The sequence below is a fragment of the Triticum aestivum genome, chromosome 6B, assembly GCF_018294505.1.
Source record: "Triticum aestivum cultivar Chinese Spring chromosome 6B, IWGSC CS RefSeq v2.1, whole genome shotgun sequence".
Lineage (NCBI taxonomy): Eukaryota > Viridiplantae > Streptophyta > Magnoliopsida > Poales > Poaceae > Triticum > Triticum aestivum.
The window spans coordinates 213,303,342-213,317,837 of record NC_057810.1 but is presented as its reverse complement, the minus strand read 5'-3'; the positions used below and the strand labels follow the sequence as shown (position 1 = coordinate 213,317,837).

Below are 14,496 nucleotides of genomic sequence, written 5' to 3'. Positions count from 1 at the left end.
ATATGCTAAGCTTATGGTTGGGTCTTTTCCATCACATCATTCTCCTAATGATGTGATCCCGTTATCAAATGACAACTCATGTCCATGGTTAGGAAACCTTAACCATCTTTGATCAACGAGCTAGTCTAGTAGAGGCTGACTAGGGACACGGTGTAGTTTATGTATTCACACATGTATTTAAGTTTCTAATCAATACAATTCTAGCATGAATAATAAACATTTATCATGAACGAAAAATATGATGATAACCATATTATTATTGACTCTAGGGCATATTTCCAACAGGGTTTATCATCAAATGTAATGTATGACTTTTTCTGTGAGGCAACATGTTTGAGTAGAGATTTGATGGCTAAATGCCAAAGTACCATCTTGAAGTCATCTCATGACTTAAAAGGCTTGCACTTTAGATTGGAGTAAGTAGACAACAATACAAAAAGAATGACTAGGCAATGGTTAATGAACGCGATATACAACAATTTAGAGGTGTACATACACAATTATGAGTATTCAATCAAAAAAACATCTACAAATTAGTTAAAATGCAGTACAAAACAATGAGAAAATATAGTAGAAACACTGCAATACACGCTAGTTCGAGAATATAGTACACGATAGTACAAAAAGTGCAGCACAGTGCACACATAAGCGTAAAAATGCCGTACACAACAATTTTAAAAAGTGCAATACATAGTCTAGAGACACTAGAACACTTGCTAGTGTAACATGTGCAAAACATAAACTTCGTTTGGATGTTGACACTGAGGGGCATGGAATTGAATTGGTTCCAATACCAAATGACCCATGACATTATTGATAATTGAACCTAAATTATGTTGTTTGTATGGTCAAGCAATTGGCACTTGGAATTCGGAGCACACATCAGTCAGTGTCCAAATTGAAATTACTCGTTTATAATAGAATGGGTATTGTACTTTGTTGAAATGTTTGAAACTAAACCATGGACACCATGTGAATATATTTGGGGTGTGTTTGGTTTATGCCCAAGGTTGCCCCACCAAAGCATTGGCTAGTCAAAATTTTAGTTGCCCATGATTTGGCCAACATCGACAACCAAAATAAAATAGAGTTGGCTAGAGTTTGGCATGCCAAAAATTTGGCAACCATCCAAACAAAGACCAATCTTTGGGTTATGACCAAAATTTTATTAGGGTGCACTTTGGCGACAATCTAAACACACCCTAGAAGTCGAGATCATGGGCTCATGGATGAATTATGGCAACGACATCTGTTGTGCGGCCCGATCAGGAGGACATAGCAGCAGGGGTTGCGCCGTCCCCCTCCAACCGTCGTCCTGCCAAGACACGGCGCGTGGCCAAAGCGGTAACCGCTCGCGGTATCCGCATCCGCAATCGCATAATCTAATGCGTTTCATATTCTGGAATATCCGAGGCTTCGGCCACGCTGGGAGGCGGACCCAGTTAAAAGAATTCATTCGGGAAGAGGGGATCGACATAGTAGGCTTGCAGGAAACTATCAAGGCCGATTTTAATCATCGGGATCTGCTAGCCGTCGACCCGCTAGAGCGTTTTTTTTGGCATTGGGTGCCGGCGGTCGGGCACTCGGGGGCCATGTTGCTAGGCATCAACCTAGTGTGCTTCGAGGCGGTGGCGTGGGATGCTGGTCGTTTCTTTTTGTCAGCTCATGTGCGCCACCGCGCAACTCTCCAAGAGTAGGAGGTGATTGTGGTTTATGGCCCGACCGACCACTTGCTCTCGCTTGAGTTCTTGGGAGAACTCCAGACGAAGGTTGCGTCTTTGGGCATGCGTAACCTTCCTCTGCTAGTGGGAGGGGATTTCAACTTAATTCGTTCGGGCGCGGATAAAAACAAACGGTATAATTAACTGGACAAGGGTGTCCATGTTTAATAATGCGATCGCATCCATGGCTCTTAGGGAAGTGGCTCGCGTGGGGGCATGCTACACCTGGACCAACAAAAAGGTAACGCCGGTGCGGTCGGTCTTGGACAGGGTTTTCATGTCCCACGGAGTGGGAGATGCTATTCCCCATGTGCTGTTTGCACGCCGAAACGATGATAGGGTCGGACCACGTCCCCCTCATCCTCTCCTCGGGGGAGGAAAGGTTAAAACGTAGCCCTCGTTTTTTCTTCGAGACAGCCTGGTTAGAGTCTACGGACTTTGAGCAAATCTTCCTCTCGAAATGGGAGAATAGCGTCGCCCAGGTCGGGCACGCGCGTGGGCCGATGGAGTTCTGGATTGCCGCAGGGGCGGGTTTGCGTGCGGCCCTCAAAGGGTGGGGGGCCAACCAGGGGCGCGAGGATAAGTTGCTTCGATCGCGCTTGACTGCGAATCTCGCTCAGATGGATGCTGCGACGGATGTGCAGGCCTCTTCGGAGCAAGACTGGGCTCAGCGCTACGCGCTTGAAGCCCAAGTCGAGTCCTTCCTTAGAGCAGAGGAGGAGTACTGGCGTAGACGCAGGGGTATCAAGTGGACGCTCAAGGGAGACGTGAACACTAGGTATTTCCATGCTTACGCAAACGGCCGGCGCCGCAAATGCGCCATTCTGAGATTGCGATCCGAGCAGGGGCTCCTTTTGCGGCAATAGGATATCGTCCGCCACATTTACGATTTCTACATCCAACTTATGGTTCCAGGGAGGAATCCCGTGCCCGGCTTAGGGAGGATGTGTGGGACCCTGCATTGCGGATCACGGACGAGGAAAATGAGGGCTTGGGGTTGGCCTTCCTCCCGGAGGAGATTGACAAGGCGGTCCTTGGGATGAAATCGGACACTGCACCCGGGCCGGATGGGTGGCCGGTGGCGATGTTTAAACGGTTCTGGCAAGTGCTCAAAGGACCTATTTTTGACGTTTGTAATGGTTTTATGTGGGGTACGGTAGATATCTCTCGCCTAAACTTTGGGGTTCTCTCTCTGATCCCTAAAGTTTCGGGTGCGGATCATATTAGGCTCTTTCGTCCCATTGCGTTGATTAATGTACCGTTTAAAATTTGTGCTAAGGCATGTTCGACTCGCTTGTCTCCGATAGCTCACCGTATTATTAGTAGGAACCAATCAGCTTTTATTCGTGGTCGCAACATCTTGGAGGGACCGTTGGCCCTCCAAGAGATTGTGCACTCCCTAAAACGCGCTCGCCAGCTTGCGATTCTCCTGAAACTTGATTTCGAGAAGGCGTACGATCACGTTAACTGGGAGTTTCTCCGACAAGTCCTCCTGGACCGAGGATTCTCGTCGGTTTGGGTTCATCGCATGATGCAATTGGTCTCAGGGGGCCAAACGGCGATTGCGGTGAACGGAGAAGTAGGGAACTTCTTCCGCAACAAGCGTGGGTTGCGTCAAGGGGACCCGGCCTCGTCGTTGTTGTTTAACTTTGTGGCGGACGCCTTGGGCGCCATGCTAGACAGATCTCGTTTGGCCGGCCACATCAGGGGAGTGGTGGGCAATCTTATTCCGGGGGGTGTGTCACACCTGCAATACGCGGATGACACACTTCTCCTCTTCGAGCCAGACACACACAGTATCGCAACGGTCAAGGCCATTCTGTTGTGTTTTGAACTTATGTCAGGGCTTAAAATCAACTTCCACAAGTGTGAAGTGGTGTCCATAGGGATGGACGCGGCCGAAAGTCAACGGGTCGCTAACTTGCTTAACTGTAAACTTGGCCAGTTTCCGTTTACTTACCTCGGCCTCCCGATCGCGGCGAAGAAATGTTCGATCGCCGATTGGGAACCTCTCACCTCCAAGGTTGCGGACAGGGTTTGTCCGTGGAGAGGTAGATTCATGTCTTCAGGGGCTAGACTAATCTTAACTAATTCCAGGCTCTCATCCCTACCTATGTTTGCCATGGGTTTGTTCTTGCTGGCTGATGGGGTGCACACTAAAATGGATACTCCACGGTCGCGTTTCTTTTGGGAAGGAGCGGGACCTAAACGGAAGTACCATATGGTTAAATGGCAGGCCGTTTGTAGACCTAAAGCCCAGGGGGGGCTCGGGATCATCAACTCCAAGTTGATGAACATTGCACTCATGTGCAAATGGATCTGGAAGATGTCTCAGGGTGAGACTGGCCTCTGGGTCGACCTCCTTCGTGCGAAATACTTCCCGAACGGGAATTTCTTCGAGGCGGTTTCTCTTGGGTCCCCCTTCTGGAACTCCATACAAGCCCTCAAACCCTTCTTCGCCAGGGGCGCGAAGTTTGCGGTCAACAACGGGCGCTCCACGCGCTTTTGGCTCGATCTTTGGATTGGCCAACAACCTCTATGGTTGGAGTTCCGCCAACTCTACTCCATAGCTGTCGAGCCCAACCAAATGGTTGCTTCGGCTCTTAGCTCCTCCCCACCCTCTATCAACTTCAGAAGAGAACTATCGGGGACGGAGTTGGTGGATTGGGATCGCCTTCAGGCTTTGATAGCAGATGTCTGCTTGTCGGACACCGCGGACTCGGTCTCGTGGAGACTTTCGGGCTCTGGCAAATTCTCTGTCAACTCCCTATACAGAGAGCTTACCCGCGGCCATGTCCCTTCGGCTACCTCGGGGCTTTGGAAGGCTAAAATTCCCCTCAAGATCAAGGTCTTCCTCTGGAACCTCTGCCAAGACCGTCTTCCTACCTCTATCAACCTTGCTAAGCGCAACGGCCCCGCCTCTGGCCCTTGTGCTTTGTGTGGGGCTCCGGAAGATGCTGACCACGCCTTCTTCCGGTGCTCATTGGCGCGCTTTGCCTGGAGCGCGGTCCGTGAGGCCGCGGGCGTGGATTGGGATCCACGCTCCCGCTCCGCGCTAGTGTCTTCCTTGTCTTTGGTTCAAGGCCCGGCTCGTCGGGTCATGTGGACAAGTGTCGCGGCCATGTTATGGGCTATTTGGCATATTCGTAACAAGTTTACTATTGAGGGCGTGTTTCCCTCGCATCCCGCTGACGTAATCTTCAAATGCATCGTGTTCTTGCAGCATTGGGCACTGCTGGGAAGACAGCAGGACTCTGATCTCCATCGCCATGCTCTTTGTCGTCTTCGCTCAGTCTACTCGGAGTCCCGTGGCCCGTCGTCCGCGTCGTCTGCTGCCGCATAGGGATGGGCAGCCCCTTTTGGTCGTAGTTTCCGCTGAGCCTGCGTGCTCTTTTGGCTAGGCCGGTAGCGCCTTGTAACGCACTTTACTCCGCCTCCGGTTGTTGTTCCCTAAACCTTGCTCGACTTATTTCTGGTGTCATGTGTTGTTTGTGTGGTCGAGATACACTGCCTATGTTGTGGGCTTTATTAATTTAAAGCCGAACGTTCCTGACGTCTATGTTCTAAAAAAAATTATGGCAACGACACTAAATGGCAACATCGAAGGTGGTTTTTCTTCTCGACAACAAGTGTGGGTAGCTCAAGTGTACATGCGTGAGCTAATTTTATGGGCTCTTGTGATGATTTTTCGCCTCGTTTGCCTGCGTTTTAAGAAAAAGTGTTTTTGTTAGGAGGAATTCCTCGTCGACGTAGTGGAGCACCGGAAAAATTTCAGGTGATACCAAGGCTTAGGTGATACCATGATACGGGTTTCTCGGTTGTTGGATCTCAGATCTGACGGCATCTAAAGTGCTAAGATGAACTTTTTTGTGAAATGTTCAAAAGCTTCCGGTAGCCATCGATTCTGGATTCAACGGTTCTCGGGAGCCCGTATCATGGTATATACTATTACGTAAGCCTTGGTATCATCTGATATCTTCCGGTGGGGTCAGGATCCTCTGCTGTAATACACCGTGCTGTATGATCTCAACCCCTTCCGGTGGAGCACCCACTGACTGACGCGTGCGGTGTCGTGCCACCTCTGGCGCTAGCGGGCCCACCCACTGGAATCCAATAAACACCGGCCGTGCCACGTTCCGTGGTAGGCGGGCAACCGGCGCTCCTCCGACCGACCAGACGCCACCGTCCTCCGATCCGACGGACGCCGCGTGATCTCCAACCAGCGGCGCGGACGGCGATCTCACATGGCGCGCACACACTAGTCTAGCCACGCTACCGGACGAGGCACCTTATCTATCGTTTGACTCCGCCACGACGCCAGCGCCCGTCGAACCTTCTCCCACTGCGAGAGTGCCGCTCCAGCGCCATGGCCATGAGCGCGGCCACCGCCGCCACGCTCCTCCCGAGGTCCAGCACCGGCACGCCTCGCCTCGCCTCCACCTACCCCTCCTCGTCGGCAGCTCACGGGAGGAGCCGCCTCCTCCCCATCAGGTACGGACGCCATCCCCGGCCTCACACTCCACACCTCTCCACTTAGTCGGCCGTGTGCCCTGCCCACCAGGCGTTCGATCGATCGCCCCTGCACCGTGTGCCCTGCTAAGCCCCGTCAAATTATAGCTATTTGTTTGAAGTAACTGCCGATTAAACCCTGCAGCTGCCCACGATGAGCAGGCAGCTTAACTCTGCACATTCATCCTTCTTTACTTAGTACAGTGCATTATAATTAATAATGCTTGGTGGTCTATCAGCTCTCTGTTGGTTGACCCATTAATTGATTAAAATATAATGCTTGGTGGTTTCCTTTATGTGAAACGTGGTACTCAAAGAATTTGGTAGTGCCGGCGCCTGCCAAATTACCAGGTTTTGTTTTTGCAGAGTTCAATCTGTGCCTAGCCCTTACTGTTGGTGCTTATGCAGATGCCAGTCGCCCGGAGTTGACAAAACCACCAAGCCTAAGAGGAACTTGTTTGACAACGCCAGCAACCTTCTCACCAATTTGCTCGCTGGCGGCAACCTCAAGAATATGCCGGTTGCCGAAGGTGCTGTCACTGACCTGTTCGACCGGCCCCTTTTCTATTCGCTCTATGATTGGTTCCTCGAGGTGCTTATCCCGTTCTGTCTCGTGTTGCTTACTCTTTTTATTGCAGTGCTTTGTTCTGCTTACTGGAAGCATGTATTAGTTGCACTCTGCGAATAGTACATACGCGTGGTGTGTGTACATGATATTTGAGTCGTTGAGTGAATACTTGCATGATATAATTCCACAAATTTGGTACTCTTGACCAGATGACCACCTGCATGGTAATAATCTGATTACCATTTTCTAACTCCATTCAAACCATATTTATTTGAATCATGCCATTGATTTTTTTCATCAGGCCTCCTTATATGCAGTGTACATTGCTAATCATACCCTCTCAGAAAACCTTCTGTTTGTTGACATCTCACCTTCAGATTAAAAAATCGCATAACATCATTTAACAGGGCATTCATCAACACTAAAACGAACTTCTCGATTTGGTATATTTGTATGCACCATGCAAGTCATATAACATGTGGCCTCTCACAGCCCTATTCAGAAATACTGCAGTTGCATATAAAAGTGAAAAAATATGCCCTTATGAGCTGCATGCCGAGATAAAAAGAAAAGCAGTAGTAGCAGGAGCATCACAAGGTGAATACTAATAGTTTATGTCTGGTCTTTTTGATCGAGTTGTGCTGCTGTCATATGATAGAATTTCATTTGGTTGTAACTACTTTATTGTTAGGTTCATAATCAAGCAACCATGAGGAAAACTCTGCTATGCTAACATATCCTGTTATCCTTGCAGCACGGTTCCGTCTACAAACTTGCTTTTGGACCCAAATCATTTGTTGTCGTCTCTGATCCAATTGTTGCTAGATACATCCTACGAGAAAATGCTTTCTCTTATGATAAGGTATGCTTTCTAATACATACTGTGTGAACGTATGTAAATGAGTACACAGATCATCTGAAACTGTAGATAAGCTTGGACGATAATGGTTGGCAACTTATTTGTAGCATATGTTGTTTTCCCGTGACTGAACTGTGCATATAACAGTATTAAATACATGCAAGGAAATTCCCCGCAAAAAAAAATACATGTAAGGAATAACTGCTGGATTAATCTAGTAGCTTACTTTCTTACATACTTTTCTACTTGAAATCAGGGAGTTCTCGCTGAAATTCTAGAACCAATAATGGGGAAGGGTCTTATACCTGCTGACCTTGATACCTGGAAGCAAAGGAGAAAAGGTTAGAAGGTTGGATTTTGAATCATATTTGCACTTCTAAGGCTTCCTTGAGTGCATTCATACTTCATGTTCTGTACACCAGTATAAGTTCCTGTTAGTCAATAGAAGCAGATTGACTGTTGTCCATTGATATGAATCCATTATCCTGTTCATGCTTTTTTCAACCTGACAACCAAAGGTTAACTTATCTTTCAAAAATAGAGTTTACCTGTGTATGCTTTATGATAGTAGCTCCAGTCCTGCTAATTGGTCCTAGGCTCCTACCGCTTCTTTGGACTGTTGAGCCAACTAGCATGATTTATGAAATATTATCATAAATGGGAGTTACCTTATGGCGCAACTTTTCAACATAATTAAACTATTGCAGAGCCTACGTGAACCTATCTCGTGTTTGCATTCACAAAACATTTTGTCAGTGGCGGTGCCAAGAAAACAAGCATATGGTGTCAATTTAAACTTGTGATATCAAATACATGTGTGTTTGCAACTTTTATACTAGCTTTTGCATATTTTTTACTCGAATCTAAGGGTTTTGCCAAAATCTTGTGTGGTCAGATGACCGCACAAGCTTGACCGTGGCTTCACCACTGCATTTTGTAATAGTGCAACTTACCCATTCTGTGTGTTCTGCAGTTATAACTCCTGGGTTCCATGCCTTATTCATAGAAGCTATGGTGAGAGTATTTACCAAATGTTCAGAGAGAACCATATTGAAACTTGAAGCACTTATTGAAAAGGGAGACCATGGTGACAAATCTACCACAGTGAACCTTGAAGAGGAATTCTCCAATTTGGCTCTCGACATAATTGGCTTGGGAGTGTTCAATTTTGATTTTGACTCTGTTAATAAGGAATCTCCTGTAATCAAGGTTGGTGTGATATCTATGTAGTTATACTATCTGATGATAATTTCTTCATGATAAGTGCATCTGTTCTGGTTTTCAAAATTGAGTAAAAGTACAGAAGAATACTCATCTTGCATATTTAGGATGAATAGACATGACTAATGCTCTTCTGCTTATTTTGTCGGCCCTTCTTTGTGGGGTTTCTATGTCTATTGTGCAGGCAGTATATGGTACTCTTTTTGAAGCTGAGCATCGATCCACCTTTTACATCCCTTACTGGAATCTTCCTTTAACTCAATGGATAGTGCCAAGACAGCGGAAGTTCCGCAGTGACCTCAAGGTTATCAATAATTGCCTTGATGATCTTATTAAAAATGCAAAAGAAACAAGACAGGTTTGTGCCAACAGAAACTTAGTCATGCATGGTGCCTTTTTCTGGAACTTGTAGTAAATTCAACATTGCTTTTTATAGGAAGCTGATGTGGAAAAACTCCAGCAGAGAGACTACTCATCATTGAAGGTTGGTTCCTATTAGTCCTGATTTTGTTGGGTCATGCTGGTCTTATCAGGTTGCTTTACAAAATAACTATGGTAGTTTGGCAGTTCGTAATGTTGCCATTATATTTGTAGGATGCCAGCTTACTGAGGTTCCTTGTTGACATGCGGGGAGCTGATGTTGACGACCGCCAGGTAAATCGCCCATGTAATGTTTAATTTGGTAAGAATGGAACATCTATAACTTGTTCATTGCACCATTTATTTCTTCCAGCACAGGGAGTTTCCAATGTTTTAATATCCTTCGAAGTTTTACTTTGTATTTCTGCTTAAATCAGGCAAATAAATTGACAAATTTCTTGGTTTGTGATAGCTTCGAGATGATCTTATGACAATGCTTATCGCCGGACATGAAACAACTGCGGCTGTTCTGACATGGTCTATTTTTCTACTGGCCCAGGTACACATTTTAACTGACATGAACAGATAACTAACTTTAAATTGTGAATATCATACAATATACTGTATGTCGATACAGAATCCCACGAAGATGAGAAAAGCCCAGGCAGAGATTGATTCTGTACTGATCGATGGGGTAATCACTGCAGAAAAGCTCAAGAAATTGGAGTATGTTACTTATGTTACCATTTCTTGTAAATTGAACTATGTTTTATTCTTCTATTCACTATTTTTTTTCAGGTGTCAATTTTTACAAAATCATCGTATATTTTGCACATTATATGCTTGCAAAATCACTAGCGCTTTCTTACCATGTGTTAGTAAGAGTTTTACTGTATTAATGCGCCATAAATGTTTCTAAATTTCACATACTGCATTCATGATGTGCTCTAGGTACATAAGATTAATCATTGTTGAAGCTCTTCGCTTGTATCCTCAACCCCCATTGTTAATCAGGCGTTCTCTCCGGCCTGATAAATTGCCAGGTTCCATCTTCTCTTTAATACACACAGCTTTCTCCCAACAATCAGAAAAACATGTGCCAGATATCAAAGGGCATGCGATGTGATACCTGACTCGTGTTATTAAAATTAATGCACACAAATTCATAGGTGGGTACAACGGAGCGAAAGAGGGATACGAAATACCAGCAGGAACCGATATATTTCTTTCGGTAAGATGGGGAATTGGCAAATTTAAGCTGGTTCTTTCTTTCAGATATTCATAGTTTTGGTACCAATATAAGTTACCTTCATGATCGACTCCAAACTTTATTCTGTTCTCCTTGAGAAGTTTGTCTTATGTGAAAATGCTGGCACTGCAGATATACAATCTCCATAGGTCCCCGTACTTTTGGGATAGGCCAAATGAGTTTGAACCAGAGAGGTTTACAGTCCCAAAGAAGGATGAGAACATAGAAGGGTGGGCTGGGTTTGATCCTGACCGGAGTCCTGGCGCGATGTATCCGAACGAGGTATGCCTGAACATTTGTCTCGTCATTCTATCCTACTGATAGACCTCTTTCTTTCTTGAAGAAACTAAGACCTCATCAAACTTCATTTGCCAGATTATAGCAGACTTTGCTTTCCTCCCCTTCGGCGGAGGACCACGCAAATGCGTGGGAGACCAATTCGCGCTCCTGGAGTCAACAGTGGCCTTGGCCCTGCTATTGCAAAAGTTTGACGTGGAGCTGCGAGGCTCGCCCGATGAAGTAGAGATGGTGACAGGCGCGACGATTCACACAAAGAACGGGTTGTGGTGCAGGCTGAGGAAAAGGAGTTGATCAGCGGGCATAACTTTGCACCGAAAGGCTTTGCTTATTGTTGACTTCTCGCGTCGTCTGCATGCTTTAGCTGGGTAAAGCAGGTTCATGTACATGGTTACATCTCTTCGGAGCTTTAGGGGCATCAATTCTGTGCACAACCATCATCTGAAACATATGGCTGCAAATGCTGGGTGCTGCGTGCATGCATGCATCCAAACAGAATCACAGTAGTACACTGCATGCCAAATTGACCAGATTATTGTGATGGAGATGCCTCACCCGGGTGTCAGGTTTCTTGTGAACCCAGATCACCTGATCTGTGCCGTGGCAACGTGCGATTGGATACCTGTTGGCATGGAAGCAGAGGTAGGTTTCAGTCATCGCTGTTGTGCCGTGTTCTGCCGTGTTGTGGTGGGATGCATGCTGTGCAGGAAACAAGAAGCCCACAGAATTAAATTCAAAACAAATCGATGCCGATAGCGATTGGGGCAAGTAAGCTACTCCTACTTCTTTTCATCCGTTGATGTGTTTTGTACTATTCCACATTTTGTTATCATTATTATATATACGATATTCCATATATGTGTGTGGTTCTTGTGATGGTGAAAAATCTCTGTGCTCAGGGTGGAATTTTGCTGGGTTTTGTTTAGTTGAAATTTTTGCTGTTGATGTTGCATTAGTTGGAGCCAAGACAGCACGTTTCAGCGACCTTTTGCAGTCAGCGAATTCGCTGTCTCGCGAGCTGTATACTACTCTCTCCGTTCTTAAATATAAGTCTTTGTAGAGATTTCACTACGTGGACTACATACGAAGCAAAATGAATGAATCTACACATACAATGCATCTATATACATCCGTATGTGGTTTATAGTGAAATTTCTACAAAGACTTATATTTAGGAACGGAGGGAGTACATGGTAAACAGATCTTCTCAGACAACGAAAGCCTAATCTACCTCTGTTCTTGCTTCTTTCCTTGAATCACCTCCAGTCGACTTGATATGATTGGTACTCCAGGCCTGTGAAAAAACATCAAGGCCACGTCTTTTTATATGCATGGAAAATTACATTTCGTGATGAATGTAGCAACAGCAAAGATGATAAAGGTTCAGAAGCACATATAGGAAGCATTATCTTCTCTAGTCCGCGATTTCCAGATGTTGCAGATTTCAGTTTGAGGACTGATTTGGGTTCTGTGAACTTGATTTATGTAGAAACATAAGTCAAGTGGGTTTTCAACCTCAGCGTGACGTCTGTCTACCGTGTTACTCGCACATCATGGGATGCTTGCACCCTAAGTCTGTAATGAACTCAAATTCTACTCTAGTAATTAAGCAAAGTTTTGCCCCTTTGACAATTTGACTACGTATGCAAAAGTTACGCGGTATCGTACTTAAGAAAGACTATGTTTCTTTTCTTTTTTCTGAAGATATGTTGTCCATCCGGATTTCCGTACATCCTTTTTTCCCTAGAATTTTGAGCCAAAAGCTTCGAAGAATCCAAGTATGCAGAATACAGTTTCGAAGAATGATACTGCACGACATTTCACTGGTGCCTTTTAATTATAGTAAAACGTTTCTACCGCGCGGCAACCGTGGCCAGCAAGTCATCAAAACATTCAAAAAGGAAAATGTTCCTCCTTTGCCGGCTGCCTGGTTAAGAGGATCCTTGGACGGACCCCATTCAGAAACGTCCAGGCACGGGCTTAGACCTGCCGATCAACACACGACATTATATATACGCACATGCACGAATGGAAATGTTGAAAATTCACGCGGCCGCACAAGTGCGACTTGAACTTTCAACGGGACCCGATCGTAGGGCGCGTAGCCTTTGAACGTGTACGCTTAGCAACCACCCTACTCTTTTACACTTACTTGGATGCTCTAGCCTCAGACTCCGGCAGACTGCACTGAGTACCCGAAGTTGGGGGCAGTTAAGTTAGCTAGCCAGTGAGCCATCTTGACCGGTTCCTTGCCTCCTTCCTCCCCGCCAATCAAGGGCTGGAAGGTCAACCAAGTTCCTGGCGGGGGCCCGCCCCGCACCAAATCCTAACCTAACCAAGCCCTTATCCTTTCACCATCCTCTGGATTTTCTTGCGTTTGTCCTAAACCCACATGTGGTAAAACTGCAACGCGACGGGTCGTTTTCTCCGAGGAACCGGACAAGCGGGCGCGAGATGGTGCGATCTTCACTCGACTTCGACATACAGCTTTTTCGTGCTAGTGGGATATACATACTGGAATATGTACATACTGGAGTGCTCGCAAAATCCAAATCATACTACAAACGAAAAAGAGGGTCTGAATGATGTGGATTATAAGTGTCGGTCTTGTGTCGCGTAGGTTAAGCTTGTTCCTTTTGTTAGGCCAATTAAGCTTGAACTCAAACAGTGGTGGTCGTATATTTCATTCTGGAATAGACCCAGTATAAGTGATGCTGTTTTAGTTTAAATTTAAACTAAAACAACGCTGCTTAACAACAGTAATCAAAGTGTTGATTGTTGAGAACGCTGGTAGTACTGTCTTCTCCGCTAGCAGTAGAATAATGCGAGGAAAGAATATCGAGTCAACTCCTTGACTCGTGCCATCACGTCAGCTCATACGTATACGTCGCCGGTCCGTCGGCTTATGGGCCCAGCCGCCACCGAAGCCGTGCCGCTCCTTTCCGCTGCCTTGGGCCGAGCCGAGCCGAGCCGGGACATGCAGAGCTGCATCCTGCATATCTCTTCTTCATTATTTCTCTCCCTCTCTCGACGCCTATACGTATTAACTAAATTAATTAGAGGATTGTACCCAAAAACAAGACAACATGTACATGTGGCCACGTAGTAGGATGTTTTATACACGTTGCCAATTAACTTTTCTTTTTGTAAATGCATCCATATGTGCTGGGCAGTCACGATCGCGTTGAACCAACTGAAACCACCAACCACTAGAGAGGGTCTAATTTCCTTTGACCTTCAACTAGTCAGAGCCGTGCAAACTCGGATGATCAAAAATAAAAATACTCGTAATGACGGCAAAGCATGTCGTTTTTGGCCGCACCAAATCTTGTTGACCGGCCAGTGCAACCAAGCAGACTTCTATGCACTGTTGTCTTTACACAAACATGTTGGGAGTTTGGGCTCTGTCCGCAAACGCATGTTTGGCGTCGTATACAAGCTCGCGTTTGCTATTTGTAAGGGGTCTCAAACTTGAATTGGTGTAAGTCACCATAAAAAAACATTTGGTGTAAAGCCGATTTTCACGCAGAAGGAAAGGAGGCAAGGTGGAACTTCGAGGCCGGGCAGGGAATGAGTCGTAAATGGAGACGGAGTGGGGCGGGGGCTTGACCATTGTGGGTGGAGGAGGAGGGCCTTTAGTTGTTTATCCCCGCACGGATTATGCGGACCTCGTCGGAGGTAGGGACAGTGCATCGAGTGGTAGCAAGGCGCG

At 46.1% G+C, this 14,496-nt stretch overlaps 1 protein-coding gene across 1 annotated transcript; it reads left to right on the top strand.

Annotated features, from left to right (window-relative positions):
• Positions 1-5,850: 5,850 nt before the first annotated feature.
• On the top strand, positions 5,851-11,640 carry LOC123136634 (cytochrome P450 97B2, chloroplastic). The gene is made up of 14 exons (XM_044556059.1): positions 5,851-6,212; positions 6,639-6,822; positions 7,553-7,660; positions 7,914-7,998; positions 8,631-8,866; positions 9,063-9,236; positions 9,315-9,362; positions 9,473-9,532; positions 9,711-9,797; positions 9,876-9,964; positions 10,190-10,281; positions 10,408-10,469; positions 10,620-10,769; positions 10,863-11,640. Exons 1-14 carry the CDS (start codon positions 6,088-6,090, stop codon positions 11,076-11,078), a joined length of 1,716 nt encoding a protein of 571 aa, XP_044411994.1. The 5' UTR covers positions 5,851-6,087; the 3' UTR covers positions 11,079-11,640.
• The last annotated feature ends 2,856 nt before the right edge of the window (positions 11,641-14,496 follow it).